Source organism: Microtus oregoni, unplaced genomic scaffold (assembly GCF_018167655.1).
Source record: "Microtus oregoni isolate MIOR12 unplaced genomic scaffold, Mior012 000007F_ref0000211, whole genome shotgun sequence".
Classification (NCBI taxonomy): Eukaryota; Metazoa; Chordata; class Mammalia; order Rodentia; family Cricetidae; genus Microtus; species Microtus oregoni.
The window spans coordinates 42,766,826-42,787,412 of NW_024543066.1; the positions used below are offsets into that span (position 1 = coordinate 42,766,826).

The following is a 20,587-nucleotide window of genomic DNA, read 5'->3' on the forward strand; positions in this document are numbered from 1 at the left end:
TGCCTGGCGTTCTAGGAGCGCACGTGCAAATTCTGTCCCCAGTGCCATCCTCATTGCATTGCCGATCCATTCCAGACTTGTGGTGATTTCAAACCCCCGAGTATCCCTTTTTCTTACAGTCTTACATGACTTTCTTTCTAGTCTTGGGCATCTCTGGCTGATTCGTTAACACTCCTCCACTGTTTATAGGAGTGAAATATTCTTCTGCTATTTTTGCGCAAAGATGAGCCTTACCACTGGCTTTGCATTTTCACAAGGGCACTTTGCTTTCCTGGAAATAGTTTTCTTGAGTCCCAGGTGCTGCCCCAAGGTCTATCTCAAGTTTTGCTATTTGGGAACCTGCAACAGAGCTTCTTCCCCATTAGAGTGAGCAACAATATATAGGTGTATGTGGTACAGGGTTTGGAATCAAACAGCTGTGTGGTTTGTTTTTTTTTTTGTTTTTGTTTTTTGTTTTTTTTTTATTGTGAAGAGTTTTACACAGGCACAGGAATAGAATACTACAGAGACCCCGAATAGGCCTGTGATTGAAACGCAGATGCACAGATGTGTTTGTTTACTGTCTTTTCCTGTCACCCACAGTTTTTAAAGCTAATCCCAGGGGTTGCCATTCCCCCTCTTTGGGTATATCTCTAACGTTTTTTCCTTCTTTTAGGGCCACTTTCTTTTTAGTGTTAACATGATTACTGTGAAAGTGGATCATTAGTAATACTAATCTAGATCTTGCAACTTAAAATACAGTGGAAAAGGCAGGCCTATAATCCTCAGTACTCAGGAGACTAAGGCGGGAAATTCAAAAGTTAAAGACCAGCCCAGGCAATTTCGAGAGACCCTTTCTCAAGAAGTGAACAAACTGCTTAGAGGGGAAGTGCTATTGTAGCTGCTGGGTGCTGGCATCCAAGCATAGCTGTGGAAGAGACTAGCAGATCCCTTAGTTTGCTGGCTAGCCAGTCTAGCCAAGAGAGAAGACATTCAGGTTCAGTTTCTGGCTTTCATTTGCTTGCTCAGCTACATACACATGCACACACATAAATATACTGCATACACTTATCAAACAGAGAAAGCTGAGGATCTAGTTTAGAGATGGCGTGCTTGCCTGCCACACGGAAGGTTCAGTTCCCAGTGAAGATGCACACGATCAGTTAAGGTTGGAATTTTCTTGAGATGCATTTTCTCATGTTTCCCCATGGAAATAATAACTTTTCTTCTTTCAGTTTTGTGAAGAGTTTAAAGAAAAGTGCCCTATCTGTGTCCCGTGTGGCTTGAGGTTGGCTGAAATAACACAGATTGCCATCGTCAGACATTTTGGCCTTCAGATCCTGGAACATGTTGTCAAGTAAGGAGCTCTTGGCCACTACAGTCTGCTGAAGAGAGCAACTCTTTAATCCTTTCATGTCCTCCACAGGTGCTTTTCCAATGGCTAGGAGAGAACAGAACTCAGGGTTTTTACTTCTTGTTCAGTTAAGTCATCTCTGTAAATGTGGTGTTATACACGCTAAGCATTCAACAAGCCAGGCATAGTGGCTCACATTGTCCGTGCACAGAGAAACTGAAGCAGGAATATTGCCACAAGTTCAGGCTCACATAGGCTACATAGTTCCAGTATAGTGAGCTATAGAGTGAAACTTTGTATCAAGAAACCAAAATTTAAAAAAGAAACAGAGCACACACACACACACACCCCTTAGGGTTTCTCTGTGTAGCTTTGGAGCCTGTCCTTGCACTCAGAGATCCACTCTGCCTTCCAAGTGCTGCGATTAAAGGCATGCATGTGCCACCAACGCCCAGCCAAAAGAACTTTTTTTTTGAAAAGCATTGACACTGTAGATGCTAGATGGAATTTGTCTTTGAGCTGTCAACAGAATCAAGGAGAAAAGCTGATTTGTGACATAAATCTCATGTAAATGGTGGTTAATGCACAAAAGCATTTACAAAGCTCCTCGAGACTCTGTGTTACTTGTTTAAAATGGACTTTTGTTCATTCTCTGAGGAGCACAGAATCAAAAGTAGAATTTTTAAATAGGTCAACCTAATTATTTTATGTTTATAAGTGTTTTGCCTGCCTGTATATATGTGCACCGTGTGCATGCCTGGTGCCCACAGAGGCCAGAAGAGGATATTTCATCCCCTGGAACTGGAGTTACAGATGGTGATGAGCTGCCACGTGGGTGCTGGCACCCAAACTCAAATCCTCTGCAAGAGTAGCAAGTACTCTTTAACTGCTGAGCCATCTTTCCAGCACCAAGGATGTTTTTAAGAGTTTTTGTTTTGTTTTGTTTTTTGAGACAGTTTTTCTGTGTAACAGTTCTGGCTGTCCTGGAACTCATTTTGTAGACCAGGCTGACCTTGAACTCACTAAAATCCACCTGCCTCAGCCTTCCAAGTACTGGTATTAAAAGTGTGCACCACCACCACCACCCAGCAAGAATTTATTATTTTTAATTAATGTGCATTTGTATGGGTATGTGCTTGTGAGTGAAGGTAGAGTGCACATAATGTGTATGTGATCATCATGGAGCTTACAGGTGTTTGTGTGCTGCCCAGCATAGGTGCTGGGAACCAAACTCAGATCTTCTTAATCACTGAGACACCTCTCCATCCTCAAAAGTGTGTTTGGGGGTGGGGAGCATGAGTTTTTGATTTCTTGAGACAGAGTCTCTCTATTACACCTTGACTGTCCTGGAATTCACTATGTAGACCAACCTGGCCTTGAAATCATAGATCCACCTGCTGCTACCTCCCTAATGCTGGGATAAAAGGTGACGACCAGGGGGCTGGAGAGATGGCTCAGCGGTTAAGAGCATTGCCTGCTCTTCCAAAGGTCCTGAGTTCAATTCCCAGCAACCACATGGTGGCTCACAACCATCTGTAATGAGGTCTGGTGCCCTCTTCTGGCCTGCAGGCATCCACGTAGAAAGAATATTGTATACATAATAAATAAATAAATAAATATTTTTTTAAAAAAAAAGGTGACAACCACCATACCTGACCAAAAGTAGTTTTTTTGTTTTTAAGGCAGGGTTTCTCTGTAACAGCTCTGGCTGTCCTGAAACTCTCTGTAGACCAGGCTGACTTCAGACTCACAGAGATCCACCTGCCTCTGCGTCCCGAATGCTGGGATTAAAGGCGTGCGCCACCATAGCACAGCAAGTATAATTTCTTAATGAAACTTCTTACAAAATGTAAAGCAGGAAACAGATATTCTCTTATGAAGAAAAGTCTTCTAACATGGTTTTGTTGATTTTGTTTTGGTGGTCAGGTTTCGCTGGAACAGCATGTCACGATTGGAGAAGGTTTATCTGAAGAACAGTGTCATGGAGCTGCTCGTAAATGTGAGCAAAGGGTTGTTGGGAGGCTTGTGTTCCCAGACATCCACATGACCTTAAAGACAGAGCAGAGGAGATTAAACATCTCAGCAAATGAATGAATATGATTCTTAGATGTAGCCGGATATGGTCCCAGCACTGGGGAGACAGAAGTGGGTAGATCTCAGAGTTCAAGGCCAGACCAGTCTACAGTGATCCTGCCTCAAAATAAATAGATAGATAAGATTCTTAGATGTAAATTAGTTGTTTACAACACCATTCACTTTGAATCTTTTTTCCTTTTATCAAAGCTTAACTACTGTGAGCCATGTGATGAAACAATAGAGAATGGATTTGTCTCAGTCATTAATAAGACTTCAAACATGCTATAAATTGGTGGCCTTTTTATTTATTTAATTTAGTTAGTTTCACTATGTTCTGAGTGGTTTCAAACTATCTTCTTCCCCTGCCTTCCAAGTACTGGGATTCTGGAGGTACTGTACCATGTCTGGCTAGCCTTTCTCTTTTTTTTTTTTTTGAACTAGGACTTCATTCTGTGTCCCATATTGGCCTCCACCTGCCTTCAGCCTCTTGCATTCTGGGACTGCAGGCATCAGCCACCATGCCCATCCTTTCTTTTATAAGAGTGTATTAATAGGGGGATACATGTGTAGTTAGTGGGGGTTTTTGAGATAGGTTCTCATGAAGTCCAGGGTAGTTTCAGTCTTGCTATATAGCTGAGAATAAACTTAAATTTTTGGCCGTCCTGTGTACTGGGATTACAGACAAGTACTACCAACCTGACCTTCTCTACTTTTAATTGGGAAAAGATGTTTTACAAAATTAGATTAGTTTAACTAGTTACGACTTGTAATTTACTAGTCCTGTGGAGGCTAGCAGTGGTGAATTATCAGTTTTAACGTTTAAATTCTTGGGAGACAGTGACAGTTAATCTTCAATATTGGAACTACTGGTGTTACAGCACTCCTCGATGCCCTTGCAGTCTGTCAGTTTCCCAGTGCACATCTTACTTCTGCATCCCCTGTGATCTTCAAAACCATGAAGCAATACGAAAGCCTCTTCCATTTGTGAATAAGAGCAGCAGTGTTTTCCTGACTCTGACAGCCACTTAGTTGTTGAAACTGTCATTTATATTTTACGTGGGAACATGGATTGCTGAGAACGCAAGACAAGTGATTCATACATGGAGAACAGGTTTAGGTTTAGAGGAGAATATTCTTTCAGTTCCATTCGTCTCTGTGGAGGGTTGGGTGTGGCGTGAGTACTATGGCGTGCATTGGGAGTCAGAGGACAACTAGAGGGGATCACTTCTTTCCTTCTACCATATGGGTTATGGGGATGGGACTGAGCTTGTCAGCCTTGGACACAGCACCTTTCGTCACTGACACAAGCCTCTCACCCCTTCTTTTGAGGCACAATTTCATGTGGATCAGGCTGGGCACAAAGTTGATATGTTGTAGAGAATGACACTATTCTGTCACTGTGTGTGCACACTCAAGTGTATACGCAGCACAGACATTGATGGAGGTTAAGGGACAACTTTGAGAAGTCAGTTCTTAACTTCTGCCATGGGTTTCTTGAGTGAACCCAAATCATCGGGCTTACACAGAAAGCTTGTTTACTTGTTGAGCTGTCTCACTGGCTCAGAGGGTGACTTGACTTTCTGATCCTCCTCCACTGCCCATATGTGAGATTACAGATGTGTGCCACCACACTCAGTTTATGTCCTGTTGGGGATTAAAGCCAGGATCCAGCAAATACTGTACCAACTGGGTCACATTCGAATTCCAAGGGCTCTGAGTTTTTATGCCTAGAGTTTAGTCTTACTGTCTTCATAATGTCTTTCTTTCAGGGAACGTTGAGTATTCTGGAAGAGGAGAACCACATTAAAGATGTTCTGTCCAGAATTATGGTAGAGATGATCAAACGAGAATGGCCACAGCACTGGCCTGACCTGCTGTTGGAACTGGACACTCTCTCCAGACAAGGGGTATGGAGTGCGTGCGTGCTGGCTGTGTGTGCTCATGGTTAGAGCAGTCGTTGAGTTTGCTTTGTATTCGTGTTCACGGTTTATCAATAGCAGGTCATCTGTTAGCATATGTACACAATAAAGTGCTTTTGATTAACTAGCTTGTTTCTGTTGGCCTAGGAAACGCAGAGGGAGTTAGTGATGTTTATCCTTTTGCGGTTGGCAGAGGATGTAGTGACCTTTCAGACACTTCCCACTCAAAGAAGAAGGGATATTCAGCAAACATTAACGCAGAACATGGAAAGAATCTTCAGCTTTCTGCTCAGCACACTTCAGGAAAATGTAAACAAGTACCAGCAAATGGTATGGATTCTTCCGCGCAAGGTCCTCTCTTCCCAGGCTGGAACTTACACCCTGCTTATATTCTGAGCAAGCACTCTGCTGTGAAGCTGTACCTTTACCACACTCTTGCCTTTTGTTTTGAATGAAGTTCTTGCTAAGTTGCCAAGGATGTCCTTGACCCCACTTACCATCCAAGCAGGCCATGAGTTTGTGATCCTTTCCTTCGCCCCCTGAGTAGCTGGGATTGCAGACCTATGTGCTGGGTACAGCAGATGTCCTGTATTTGACCTGAATGTAATGTTTTTTGTTTTGGGGTGTTTATTTGCTGTTTTTGTGAAAATGACTTTCCATGAGGATATGAGAGTGTATGGTTTCTCAGAAAGAAAGGCCTTTTTCTTTTTTTTTTTTGAAATGGGGAGTTTCAAGACAAGGTTTTTTTCTGTGTAAGAGATCTGTCTGTCCTGGAACTTGCTTTGTAGACCAGACTGGCCTCTAACTCACTAAGATCCACCTGCCTCTGCATCCGAAGTGCTGGGATTAAAGGCATGCACCACCACTGCCTGGCAGGAAAGGCCATCTTAAGAGCAAAATTTCTAGGAAATGTCAGAAAAATTAAACCATTTTCTCAGATATTCAGCTCAATGAGATTATATGTAAATTTCTTTCAAAATAAAAGCATTCTTTTAAAATAGCATAAGAGCCAGGCATGGTGACACACTCCTTTATGCCCATTACACGGAAGGCAGAGGGAAGCAGATCTCCCACGTTCCGAGCCAGCTTGGTATACAGTGAGTTTCAGGTTAGCTAGGGGTACATAGTGAGACCTTGTCTGCAAAACCTAAGAAGCATAAAGCTGCAGTTTAAAATTTGTTATTAAAACTCTAGATGGTATTTGATTCCTAGCACCCCACGTTGTATCTCACAGTCGTCTGTAAATCAAGTCCCAGAGGCTCTCATGCCCTCTTCTGGCCTTCTTAAGAACCAGACACACACTTGGTACCCATACACATAATCAATAAACAACAACCACAAAACCTTTTTAGATTTTTGACAAGTCTGTAAAGTCCTGATAAGTCAGGGTGTTCCTTTGGTCCTGGTTCTTTTTGCTGTGGGTTGGCTGCAGTAGGTATTGTCAAGGTGCGATGTGGTGTTTTGTTCTCAGTGGGTTTTGCTTCTGCAGAAATGTTACAGGAATAGGAGAGGGCGCTTTTCGTCCCGGCTGCCCAGCTAGCGTACACCTGAAATAATCACACAGAAACTGTATTAATTAAAACATTGCTTGGCCATTAGCTCTAGCCTCTCATTGGCTAACTCTCACATCTTGATTTAACCCATTTCTATTAATCTGCATGTCACCACGAGGTCATGGCTTACCGGGAAAGATTGAGCATGTCTGACCTGGCAGCTCCATGGCGGCGCTATCTTGCGCTCGCTCGTTCTCTCTCTCTCTCTCTCTCTCTCTCTCTCTGACTCTGCTTCTTCCTCCCAGAATTCAGTTCTGTCTTCTCTGCCTCCCTAAGTTCTGCCCTATCAGGCCAAGCAGTTTCTTTATTGATTAACCAATGAAAGCAACACACAAACAGAAGGACCTCCAACACCACAGAAAAGAGTGGACAAACGCCTTTCCCACCTTTAATTTTCAGAAGGCATTTGAAAATTAATCTTGGAGTTTGAGAGATGGTTCATCAGAAAAGAGTGCTGAGGACCTGTCTGGTTCCCAGCACTTACATGACATCCCATAACTGTAATCCCAACTCCAAAGGACCCCATAACCTTTGGCCTCCACTGATACCTGTACACACGTGGCATGCACTCATGCAGACACACATATTTACATGAATAAAAATAATTTTTTTTCTGTTTTTTTCGAGGCAGGGTTTCCCTGTAGCTTTGGAACCTGTCCTAGATAGAACTAGCTCTTGTAGACCAGGCTGGCCTTGAACTCCCAGAGATCCGGCTGTCTCTGTCTCCAGAGTGCTGGGATTAAAGACATGTGCCACCACCACCCAGTGAAAATAAAAATCTTTTAAAAAGAAAAAGTTAGCTGAGCATGGTAGTTCATGCCTTGAATCTCAACATTTGGCGGGCAGAGGCAGGAAGATCTCTGTGAGGTTGGGCTATCTGTGTTTTTAAAGTGAGTTCCAGGACAGGACAGCCAGAGGTACATTGTTGAAACCCTGTCATGAAAATCCTTATGGTATATATATTTTTAAGATTTATTTATTATGTATACAGTATTCTGTCTGCATGTGTGCCTGAAGGCGAGAAGAGAACGCCAGATCTCATTACAGATGGTTGTGAGCCACCATGTGGTTGCTGGGAATTGATCTCAGAACCTCTGGAAGGACAGCCAGTGCTCTTAACCACTGAGCCATCTCTCTAGCCCCCCTAATAATTTGTATTATACAAAAACTCAGTAGGCAGTAGGAACTGAGGAAATGGTTCAGTGAATAAAGTTCTTGCCACACAAATATGAGGGCCCAAGCTAGGATCTCCAGCACCCACATGACATCTTTGTGTGTGGGATGTCTGTAATCCCAGTAATGAGCAATGGACACAGAACTTACTAGATGGCTAGGCTAGCCAACTAATGAGATCTGGCTTCAGTCAAATACCCTTTCTCAAAAACAGGTGGAGAGCAATAGAAGATACACGATGTTGACCTCTAACCTCTCCATCACTCCAACATACATGCACATATGTCTGTACACTGTAGACATATCATTACATGTGCATATACCACATGTATATACCGTACAAAAAAAGAATACGGGTGGCTTCAAACTCGCCATCCTACTACCTCCACCTTCCAAATGCTGAGATTATAGACATGCGCAGTCTACCTGGCACTGGTATTTTGAATTTCTGTGTCATTCATTTTCAGTCCCAATTAATTTGTATCTCTTCACAGACACTGTTAAGGAGAGTACTGAATTTTGAACTCAGATAAATAAAGAGGCTTGCCTATTGGCTTCCATTCCCTGTCCTGCACTGGCCCCAGGGCTTGTAGAGGATCATTGGAATGGAAGATAGAAGCTGGACCTAGCTGTTGTTGCTTAGATCCTTTATGACTCGTGATAGTTGCCTTCAAGTACTGTAGGAAGTCATTACTTTCACTTGTTTTTATTTCTCCTTTTCTTGAGGAGTTTTAGGTATTTGAAACAGTCCCCTGGCTGGCCTAGAGCCTGATACATAGGATAAATAAAAATCAGCTGTATTTGTACATATTTTTGCATAGCAGCCATTACTTTGGTGTTTGGGTATTTACTAATTTGTCATGCGTGATTTACTATACATAGGTAGTCATAAACTTTATTCATTAGTTTTGTTTCTTTAACCTGTTTTTTGGTCAGTCTCTTGGTTGCCAATGTTACAAGCTGCTCAGACTTCTTATCTCAGCACTTGAGAGGCTGAGGCAGGAGATACTCTCAGGTTGAGGTTAGCCTGGACTACATAGTGAGTTCCAGCCACACCAGAGCTATACTAGCAAGACCTTGTCTGAAAAGAAACCAAAATAGTTGGCTCTATGTAAACCCTCATCCTTCCATCCCCTTTATTAGAGAGTAGTAAGTTATCGTCTTTTCCTCAGTAAACCCTTGGGTTCTTTATACTTCTCTTCCAGAAGACTGATGCTTCTCGGGAGGCGGAGGTAAGAGCACTGTGTGGAGTTGGAAGGATGCTTCTTAAAGTTCTCAGGTATGGGTAGGTGTGCCTAATGACTGCGGCCTCCGAATGGCCACAGCCTTCTAAAGACCCCATCCTCACTTAACTATAGTAGGAGGTACAATGACAGTGTGGGAGTTTTTCAGAGAAGATATAATGCCATACTTGCCAATCTGTTGTTAGTGATCAGTGCTGAGGATGATAAGAAATGGTTCCGTTATCGGGAAAGAAATTTGAGCTCCCCATCAGTAATTATGCGAAAACTTTTTTGAAGAATTATTTCTATTTCAGAATTTGAAAAATAAGTTTTAATTCAGTCCCTCTTACTCAAGTGTTTTCACACAGGCTAAAGCAAACTGCCGAGTAAGCACTGCAACACTGAATACCCTGGCAGGCTATATTGACTGGGTGTCTCTGAATCACATTGTCGCTGAAAACTGCAAACTGCTGGAGACACTCTGCCTGCTTCTTAATGAAGAGGAGCTGCAGTTGGGAGCCGCTGAGTGTCTGCTCATTGCAGTCAGCAGAAAAGTAAGCCCTGGCTATCAGTGACAAAGGTGACTTGGGGAAGTGGTTCCAGAGGGATGGGAGGCCATCGTGACAGCAGCCATGGTAATAAGAATGGTTAGCTGAGAGAACTAGAAAAGGGAAGGCCGTATACTCTGAAAGACACCCCCTCCCCATTCACATTACTTCCTACAGCAAGAATGCACCTCCTAAAGGTTCCATGTCCTCCCTCAAACAGCAGCACCACCTAGGACCAAGTACATTCTCATTCAAACCAGCATGTATTAAACCCAGTTCAGCTGTGTGTCTTGTGCTTAAAGGGTTGGGGATTTTATCCCTTAACCTCAACTTACTAGCTGCCTCCAATGCCTTTAGATAAAAGTTTGCAACATTGAAATATTGAAATCGTGAACATAGTATATGAAAATGTATTAGGTTAGGGGCTCCTTGAAATAGCCATGATTCTTGTCACTATATTTAATTAAAGTAGCATTAAAGTTTAAAGCTTACTTTGATGTCAGAGGTATAGAAGATATCAGTACTATGAGGGGGGGGTTGTTTTTATTTTTTATACTATATTTAGTATATATGACCATGTTTTCCTAAAATTGGATCCAGGGCAAGTTGGAAGACCGGAAACCGTTGATGATCTTATTTGGAGATGTTGCTATGCATTATATTCTCTCTGCTGCACAGTGAGTCTTTGCCTTTCTATATCTTGTGGGGTTTTGATGTGTTTTTTTTTGCTGTTTTACTTTCATTTTATGTACATCGTGTTTATAGATGTCTGTTTGTGCATGAAGGTCAGAGGTCAATACCAGTGTCTTCCTTTATTGCTGTGTACCTTGTTTTTTGAGCCAACATTTTACTGAACCTGGAATTCACTCACTTGGCTAGACTAGCTGGCCAATAATCTCTAAAGTCTGCCTGTTTCATCCCCCTGCACCAGGGTTACAGGTGCAAATTCAGCTCTTACAGGAGAGTCCAATTGTGGTCTTCATACAGGGCAGAACCTGTTGGTGCTACCTCCAGCCCTTAGTTTAGCTGGGTTTTTGCCGTTTGTTTGTTTGTTGCTTATTTTGGTGCTAAGCTTTGTACGTGCTGAGAAAATACTGAAATACCACTGATAGCCCACCTAGCCCTACAGTATAATTAATACAGTAAAATTAATAATTTTAAAGTTTATTGAGAATAGCTTATTTTCATAGAATGTATTCTGACCACAGTTTCTTCTCCCCCAGGTCCTCCCAAGTCCTCCCTCCTACAGTATGTTTTTCCTGGTGCGCATTTGTGTATGTATGTGTGTCTAAGAGAGAGAGAGAGACAGAATATGAATGAATGAGACACTATGAACCATCTCTCTGGGCCTACCCTCTTTGTGATGCTCTTATCTGAGTCCCAAAGACAAGTATGGAAAGGGGTGTAAGAAACAAGATGTGTTTGTTGCCTATGATCCCTCACTATCCACTCTAATATGGCATTTGCTGTCTTAAGAAGGATGCATCTGTTTTTAAGGAATTCTGTTACCTGAATAATATATCTTTAGCTGTCACTGTGGTTACTGCTCCTAAGGTCTAGCTCTTAAATCTGTAGCAACTGTGATATGCTCCCAGAGGTCTCCAAGTTGGTACATGTTATACCCACCCGCAGTTAGGAAGGCTGTGGTTCAGAATAGGCAGGCTGCAGAGTATGCTGTCTGTCTGCATCCCTCCAGTCTCTGGTTCCCCTGAGACCGGATTTTCTCATCCTCCTGCCTTGAGGTCTCAGTTATTGCTTCTGCAATGCACATGAGTTGTTGCTTCTGAGGTTCAGTAATCTTCTTTGTCTTAGGCTAATTTTCACCAACAAAAAAACTCATATATAGTCTCTTGTTTTTTTTTTTAAACATTTATTTATTTATTATGTGTACAATATTCTGTCTGTGTGTATGTCTGCAGGCCAGAAGAGGACACCAGACCTCTTTACAGGTGGTTGTGAGCCACCATGTGGTTGCCGGGAATTGAACTCAGGACCTTTGGAAGAGCAGGCAATGCTCTTAACCACTGAGCCATCTCTCCAGCCCCTATAGTCTCTTTTGTTGTGTGTGTGTGTGTGTGTGTGTGTGTGTTTGTTTTTATGAGAGCTATTTGATTATGGATGAATTACAGACGTATACTCTGGAGGAAATTTAGGAAAGTGAGACTCTTTATTTTGCTTGTTTTGTTTGTTTGTTTGTTTGTTTTTGTTCTTTTTTGAGACAGGGTCTCACTATATAGCCCTAGCTGTTCTGGATCTCAGTACATAAACCAGGCTCCCTCGAATCCTAAGAAATGCCTGTCTCTCTTAGGGTTAAAGGTGTGTACCACCATGCTTAAACAAAATATTTTTTAAATTATATTTACCTATTTTTATTTGCATGGAAGTATACACAGGCACACATTATGGTATGTATTTGATCAGAGGACAATTTGTAAGATCCAGTTTTCTCCTACCACCCAGTGGGTCCCAGGAATTGAGCTCAAATCTTTGCGCTTGGCAGCAAGTGCCTCTCTCTACCTACTAAGTCATCTGACTGGCTGAAGACATAAAGTATTTTTATTCTATCCTTTTTTGATCCCTGGTGTAAGTAATCATTACATTAATGCCATGTTTTCCAATGCTGAGAATCTCTACAAGATCTCCCTGGGTCTCAACCAGTATTTTTGTGCTGCTGCTTCTGGGTGTATATGCTGTCTCTATCAGTCACACACAATTCAAGTCCTAAAGTATTAAGCACTTTTATCATGTCCAGATCAGAGTGTTTAATGATGAGGCAAGAAACTGCATTGAAACCGTATCCCACATCAGAGCTGGGCTTTGTCGCTCATTGTTTGAAACGGGGTCTCACTTTGTCTCCCTGGCTGATCTGGGACTAGCTAGACTCCTATGTGCTGGGGTCAAAGGCAAGTGCCACCATGCTGGCTTGTTGAGTTGTATGTTTGTTTGCTTGTATTTTGAGACAGCCTTCTGTTTACAGGCCAAGCTGACCTTGAACTCAACAGAGATGCCTCCGCCACCACAACTGGCCTGTTGTTTTTTGACTTAGTAAACACTAAGATTAGTGAGGCCCAGTTAGTAGAACTTCTTCCTGGTGGGACTCCTTGCTTTTGTTGACATGTAACTAATCATACAATTCTCTTCCTTAACAGGACTGCAGATGGAGGAGGCTTGGAAGAAAAACACTACCTCTTCCTGAAAAGACTTTGTCAGGTGTTATGTGCACTGGGCAATCTTCTGTGTGCACTGCTGGTGAGCAAATGTGCTCTGGAGAGCATGGGACTGCTTGAGGGATCATTTACTTAGGAATCAGAAGCACTGCCACTTCACTGATGGGATAGATGAGGCATTGCTCTACCAGTTTTTTCACATGATTCTATACAGTAAATCATCTTCAATAAAAAGGTGGGCGTGGATGCATGGGTTGATGTTGTTGGGTTCTTTGATGTTGTTTTTTTTTTAATATTATTTATTTATACAATGTTCTGCCTGTATGTCTGCCAGAAGAGCGCATTAGGTCTCATCATGGGTGGTTGGTTGTGAGCCACCATATGGTTGCTGGGAATTGAACTCAGGACCTCTGGAAGAGCAGCTGCTGCTTTTAACCACTGAGCCATCTCTCCAGCCCAATGTTGTTGTTTTTTTGTTGGTGGCAGTTTGCTTATTGTTGACATAGAGTCTCACTGTATTGCCCTGGCTGGCCTCAGACTCACAGATCCACCTGCCTCTGCCTTTCAGAGCTGGGATTAAAGGTAACTGTAATCACACCTGGATTGAATGGGTATTTAACAGATTGGGTCACAAAAATATAAATAGAATAGGTCTGATGGAATAATCTTTTTTTTTTCTTTTTTTTCTTTCTTTTTTCTTAAAGACAGGGTTTCTTCATGTAATAGCTCTGGTTAATTCAGAACTTGCTATATAGACCTTGCTCTGTAGACCAGGCTAGCCTGACTCATAGATTCTTTTGCTTCTGTCTGCTGAGTGCTGAGTGCTGGAATTAAAGGCATGTGCCACCACCACCCGGCTACTACTGCCTTCTTCTAGCCTTGGTTTTAAATTTCTGAGACAGTATCTCTTTGTAATTTAGTCTATTTTTAAACTCAGCATACTTCTGCCTTGGCTCTCCTAGTGTTAAGATAACAGGCGTGTACCAATACATCTAGTCTTCAAAATGTTATTTCTGTTATCTGTTTATTACTCATTCCCCCTACTTTCCCTGAGCCATCTCCCTTCAGCTGGTTCCTACTCAGTATCTTTAATGTGGTCTTTTTCTTCTTTAGGGCTTAGATGCTAATATACAAACACCAGTAAATTTTGGAAAGTACCTGGAATCTTTTCTTGCTTTCACAACCCATCCAAGTCAGGTAAAAAAACTTTATGCAAATAACTTAACAAACTTTGTATGATCAACTGACATTAAGTATTGTGTCCTGGAGTATTTCCTACGTGTGTGCAAATGTCACTGGACCTAAGGAATGACGGCTGGGGGTAAGAAGCACTGCTACACCAGCCTGGCAATGTGAGTTCAGTCCCTGAGACTAACAGTGACAGGAGAGAGAACCAACTTCTGAAAGTTGGCCTCTGACCTCTGGCTGTAACACACAGAGCCACACACAATAATAAATAAATAAGTAAATAAATAATCAAACAAGCAAACATTTTATGAAAGAATTATTGGCTCTGTTCCTCGAGCATGTCACTATCTTGGTCAGCAGGTTTCCACACAGGTGGCTTTCTGATTGTGCTCCATGAGATGGGTTGTGGCCCCATTGATTTAAACAAGAAAAAATTTAAATCCAAGATTAGTGAGTTGTGTTACTTTGATTGATTACATTCGCTTTGTGATCCTAGTGCCATCTGAACAGAGAAAGGGTTAAGTGACATCCTTACCATGCTCCAAGGGTTCACACCTGACCCACTTGCCTCTGCATGTCATTATCCAGTCACCCATTGCTGATGTACTGCAGAAGTGATTGCAAAATGCAGAGATTTCCTCCTGTAAAATGGTTGTTGATAAATGTTAGGCTGAGTAACAATCTTGGTCAAGCCATATCCAAACCCATAGGCTAAGCTGTATGGATTTTTGTTGTTTTAGTTTCTACGCTCTTCAACTCATATGACCTGGGGCGCCCTCTTCAGGCATGAGATTCTATCCCGTGATCCTTCGCTGTTAGCAATAATACCAAAATATCTTCGTGCATCCATGACCAACTTAGTTAAGGTAAGTAATGGAAATCCTAAGTTGCAGAGTGTTGTTGAGCAGACAGAAGACTTTGATTGACATGACTGAGTCTCTTTAAATCCTCTAAGAAAGTTTTCTTATTGAGGAAGGAAGCTGTTCAGAATGGTCCTAAGAAAAGAACAGGGCCATGAGCTAATGGCTGCTGAGGAATTAAAAGCAGATTTAGTAGACCGTTTTGGAAATACAAAACAGTGGAACCAGGTGGATTCTAAGATGGAATAATATCTAAGGATTGTTTCTGAAGGGCATGTGCAAGTTGGGAATGCACATGAGGAATGAGGGTAGCAGCTGTGATTGCTCCCCCTTCAAAGACTTGTTTCTAGAAATTCTCAGATCTGCTGAGAGCTGCAGCTGGAGGACCTCCCTTCTTACCTTCCTTCCAGGGCCTTATACATGCTAGGCAAGATGCACACGACATACAAACACAGCCTAGCCCTCATTGTAGATTGTAAAGTCATAGAGTGGGACTCTAGTTCCTCAAGAATTTATCCTACACATACTGTGTTCTAGTTTTATGGTACTTTTTTCTTTTTTTGGTTTGTTTTTTGAGACAGGGTCTCACTGTAACTCAGTCTGTCCTGGAAGCTAAAACTGTGTAGCTAAAACTATCCTTGAACTTGGAGGTCATCTTGCCTTTTCTCAAATGCTGGGATTGTAGATGTGTGCCATCATACTCAGCTTGGTTGTGTAATGTGATGAAACAAGCAATTGCTGATCCCTCAACTTTATTGCATATGGAATTAGTACTTCTTCTTGAGCTATGTTCATACTTGGATCTTAAATGAACCCTGGGAGTTATCGTCCCTGAGGAGCATATCAGCTGGCTGCTTTCTCCTTGAATTACTGTCTAGAGTGCAGCTGGAGTGCTGGCTGGATTTGGGGTAGAACACACGTAGTTGCTGTCATGCAAACCCTTAGTTCCTCTTAGGTGAATCATGAAGGACTTTGGTCACATACTCTTCAGTAGGTCCATTCTTTTCCCCAATTGTCTTTCTTATTCCAGATGGGCTTTCCTTCTAAGACAGACAGCCCCAGCTGTGAATATTCTCGGTTTGACTTTGATAGTGATGAGGACTTCAATGCTTTCTTCAATGGTAAGCTTCCTTCCAGCACTCTCAGAATGGCATTTTGTGCTGTGATTGTGGCTGTGACGTATCTTCAAACCTGGAAAACAATCTGAAGTTCCAGATTCTTGCAGAAGGATGCTGACACATTTCAACACCGTTCTATGCCCATGAATTGTGTTTATCCCTTCCAGTACCCTCTTTTGTTGAACTTTTTGAGAAATAAGGCTGTTCTCCACAGCAGCTAGACCATCTTTAGTTGAGTTCAAGAATCCTATAATGAGCCACTGTCGGATCTAGACCATGAACGTCACCCCAGTCCTCACAGCTGGATATACGACTGGCTGCTGAGTACTGCGTGCCAGGTATTGATCCATGTTCTTCTCTGTCAGCCTCCCGAGCCCAGCAAGGCGAAGTGCTGAGATGGGTGTGCCGCCTGGATACCAAGACCAGCTTCCAGATGGCCGCAGAGTGGCTCAAGTACCAGCTGTCGGCTCCTATTGACACGGGACCTGTGAACTGTTAGTTATTCTGCTTTTTGTCTTATTGCTAAATGTTAATGTTGTATGAAAACTGTGTATAGGAGATAAGCCAGAGTTACATATCAGAGCAGTTTGCTAATACTGTTTTAAAAAAAAAAAATCCCATTGACCACTGCCTACTTCCTTTCCCCTAGGTAATGTTTTCCTTTGATCACAGAGGAAAAAAATAGATAATACTCGGTATGCGGCTGTTGTTTAGATTAGGGTGAAGCCACCATATCCCTGTAAGCTTTGTCTTTGTTTTTCTCTTCTAATAGAATCAACAGTCGTTTTTAATGTTTCCCTTCAGGGACACCATTAATCAAATGCATATCTAGGCCTAACTTTTGCTTCAACCAAGTGCCAATATATAGTACTAGCCCTAAATTCAGAAAGACTCTCTGGTTAGTCCTAGCAGGAACACTTCAAGGACTTACCATATGAAGCACCTCAGAGCCTTTAGGCAGTCTCACTTTACGTGGAACCAAAATCCCTGCCCCCTATGCAAGCACTGCAGCCAGTTCAACTTGTCTGTTCACCTTGATTCTCTTACTAGTGCTCTTGCCTTGTGGGCGGGATTAATCAAGCAGGAGAGGTGACATGTAAGTGTAAAGTCATGCCAGGCGATGGTCACTAAGAGCACCAAATCACTAAGGATTTGAATTGTGAGCTTTCGCGTTCAGTTGTGAGTGTCTTGATTCCATTCTGAAGGTGAGGTGACTTGACTGTTGAAGGCAGCGCTCGATGGAGGCTGACTGTCAACCTGTTCGTCTCTATCTGTGGCTTCTTCCTGGGTCATCTGGTTTGGCGGACTCTATCAACTTGGACCCTAGCACATTTCTCTAGATGTAGCCCTGAGAATTGCTGTGAGGCTATTGGATGTGAAGCAGCATTTTATAGCTTAAGTAATTTCCCTGTTGGAAGAATTGTTCTTTTCTTTCTGTTGTTGGTATTGGAGTGTGTGTCTGCGAGTACTTGCATATATATGCTTGGAACAAGGTCTCTTTGTGTAACCTAGGCTGACCTAGAACTTGCTGTGTAGCCTAAGCTGGTCTCAGACTCAACTGTCCTCATCCCCCAGTGCTTGAGTGCTAAGATTCCAATGCCCATCCATGCCCTCACTACTCCTAAACCACAGGGATACACTCAGGACCTTGTAAATAAATGCTAAGCAAGAATGCTACCACTGAGCAACAGCCATAGCTTGGAATAGTTCTTTTTCTTTTTTTCTTCCTGGTTTTTCAAGACAGTGTTTCTCTTTGTAGCCTTGGCTATCCTAGAACTCACTCTGTAGACCAGGTTGGCCTCAAACTCACAGATCTGTCTGCCTGCCTCTGCCTCCCAAGTTCTGGGATTAAAGGTATGCACGCCCCCACCATCTGGCTGGAATAGTTCTTTATGATCTCAAATATTAATTATTTGGAGTCCCCTAGATTGCCATCTAACAAGGGTAGCAGTTAATATTTTTCAGGTGCTTTGTAAGCCACACGTATACTCACATGCACAGTCTCAGCAGACTGTTTGTGGAAACAGGTTGTACTCACATACACAGTCTCAGCAGACTGTTTGTGGAAACAGGTTGTACTCACATGCATAGTCTCAGCAGACTGTTTGTGGAAACAGGTTGGGGAGCAGAGCGGCCTTCTCACTCCTCACGTGTGAGAGCTGTCAGATCTCTGCGCTTTTTCCTCTGAAATTACCAAGTGCTCTTTGAGCCCCTGGCTATGTCTCTGTGTTCTGCTATCCTACCACACTGATAAGTATCTGCATGTGTGTTTCAAAAGCGTGTTCTACAGCTGGAGCCGGAGAGGGAGGCTACTGCTCCATCTTCTCGTCATCATTTGTGCAGTGGGAAGCTATGACTTTCTTTTTGGAAAGTGTGATCAACCATATGTTTCGAACAATAGACAAAGAAGTAAGTAACTTTCCTATGCTGACTGAATAATTTTTGATCTTTTGTAAGCTGGTAGATGGATAGGGAAACATGGATGTGCATCTTACAAAAGAAAAAACAGATTTTGAGAGGGTAAATACATACTCAGGTGCACACAAAATACATGGTAGAACTGAGACCAAGCTCAGCTGTGACTCTAAACCCTTGCACATTTAGTGTCTATTTTGAGGGGATGGCTAGTTGAGCCTGTTAGTGCATGGAAGCCACATGGAGGCTGAACTGTAGCCAGGACAGTGACAGAAACAGGGATCTTCCTAAGAGGTGCTCTTCATAAATCAGCTTTCTCCGCTGTGCGATTGCAGCATAAGATCTGGGCTGGGGGTCACCTGCTCGCCTTCAGTTAGAACATTACCTTCGCTTTAAGTCACCGGATAGCCGCATATGCTGTACTGGCTGTGTTAGTTAAATCAAAATAATTAAACCACAGGTAGTTTGGGGTAATTGCACCATGATGTGTTCTTGTTTAGCTGTGTAAACAGATCTCAGGGTGGCTATTGGCTGCTTCTAAGTTTGAAATGAAGACACTCTGAGTTTGGCCCATAACATAGCAAAACCTACTTGGGTTCTGCATTTTTTTCCAAGCTATGTTTATTTACAGGTAGTGTTATACTTATTTAAAAGAGTAAGTACATTGCTGGGCAGTGGTGGCACACACCTTTAAACCATGCACTCTGGAGGCAGAGGCAGGCAGGTCTCTGAGTTCAAGGCCAGCTTGGTTTACCAAGTAAGTTAAAGGACAGTCAGGGCCCTCAAACAGAAACCCTGGCCTAAGAGTAAGTCGGGTGCGTCTGGTGCTATAAAAACTTCCCTTACCAGTGAAGGGAAACAATCCTGCTGACTCCCTTCCTGTCCTCTGTAGTGCAGACACTTCCAGTGGGCATATAAATATGGGGGGCCTGATCTTGCTTGGAAGCAGGAGATAGACTTCTCATGGTTTGATGATGTCTGTCTGGTTGCTGTGGCTGGATTTTATAGTGGGCCCTTATTTTCCTCCTTCCTGTGTTGCTGGTGATTTCATCTCAGATCTTGCACCTGACTTCTTAGCTATCGCCCAGCCCTGGGTTAGAGTTAATCTTGAGAGATAAGTATTTGGTGAATACGTGGGTGATAAGGTTTTATCATCTTGTGAAGCCTTTAGTGTTTGTCCCGTGTGTGTGTGTGTGTGTGTGTGTGTGTGTTTGTGTGTTTGTGTGCAGGTGACAACTTAGCCTGCCTCTGTTTGCTAGTGTGACGGTTTGTAGGCTGCCTGTTTTTCGCCTCCACGACAAATAGAAGCAGCTTAACACTTACACACAGAGAGATAATAAAAATAAATCTTTTTTTTTTAAAAAAAACTTTATTTAACTTCATTTCATGCACATTGGTATAACGATGCCAGATTCTTTTGAACTGGAGCTACAGACAGCTGTGAGCTGCCATGTGGGTGCTGGGAATTGAACCCGGGTCCTCTGGAGGAGCAGTCATTGCTCTTAACCACTGAGCCATCTCTTCAGCCCCTAAAAATAAATCTTAAAAGAAAAATAGAGCTTGACACAACAGATTTAGGCATTCCCCTAAAATCTCTTATTCAAATAAACTAATTAGAAATTTAAGCAAAAGGATTTATTTTACTTATTTACTTGAGACAGTGTGTTGCTGTGCTGGCTGGCTGGCTGGCTGTCCTGCCACAGTTCTGCCTCTTCAGTCCTCAGTAGCAGTGATCTCTATAATCTCTAGCTAAGGGTGTGTGTGTGTGTGTGTGTGTCTGGTGGGAATGATATATCCCTTCTGTGATGTAGTCACTTATGGAATTTGGGGGTTTTGTGTGTTTGTTTGTTTGTTTTTGGAGACAAGGTTTCTTTTTTATATGTAATTTTTAATTTTTATTTTATGTTTATCTATGTTTTGCCTGCATGTGCGTCTGTGTGAGGATGTCAGAAGCCCAGGAACTGGAATTACAGACAAGTGTGAGCTGCAATGTGGGTGCTGGGAATTAAACCTA

General features: G+C 42.5%; 1 protein-coding gene across 1 annotated transcript in view; it reads left to right on the forward strand.

Moving 5' to 3' along the window:
* Xpo5 (exportin 5) overlaps positions 1–20,587 on the forward strand; it is a 39,325-nt gene that overhangs the window by 609 nt on the left and 18,129 nt on the right. The window contains exons 2-14 of the mRNA XM_041655334.1: positions 1,215–1,336; positions 3,260–3,332; positions 5,179–5,316; positions 5,476–5,658; positions 9,260–9,286; positions 9,646–9,831; positions 10,426–10,502; positions 12,975–13,074; positions 14,106–14,189; positions 14,921–15,046; positions 16,071–16,161; positions 16,524–16,652; positions 18,437–18,567. Coding sequence (XP_041511268.1) covers positions 1,215–1,336; positions 3,260–3,332; positions 5,179–5,316; positions 5,476–5,658; positions 9,260–9,286; positions 9,646–9,831; positions 10,426–10,502; positions 12,975–13,074; positions 14,106–14,189; positions 14,921–15,046; positions 16,071–16,161; positions 16,524–16,652; positions 18,437–18,567 — 1,467 coding nt within the window. The remainder of the gene's footprint in view (positions 1–1,214; positions 1,337–3,259; positions 3,333–5,178; positions 5,317–5,475; positions 5,659–9,259; positions 9,287–9,645; positions 9,832–10,425; positions 10,503–12,974; positions 13,075–14,105; positions 14,190–14,920; positions 15,047–16,070; positions 16,162–16,523; positions 16,653–18,436; positions 18,568–20,587) is intronic.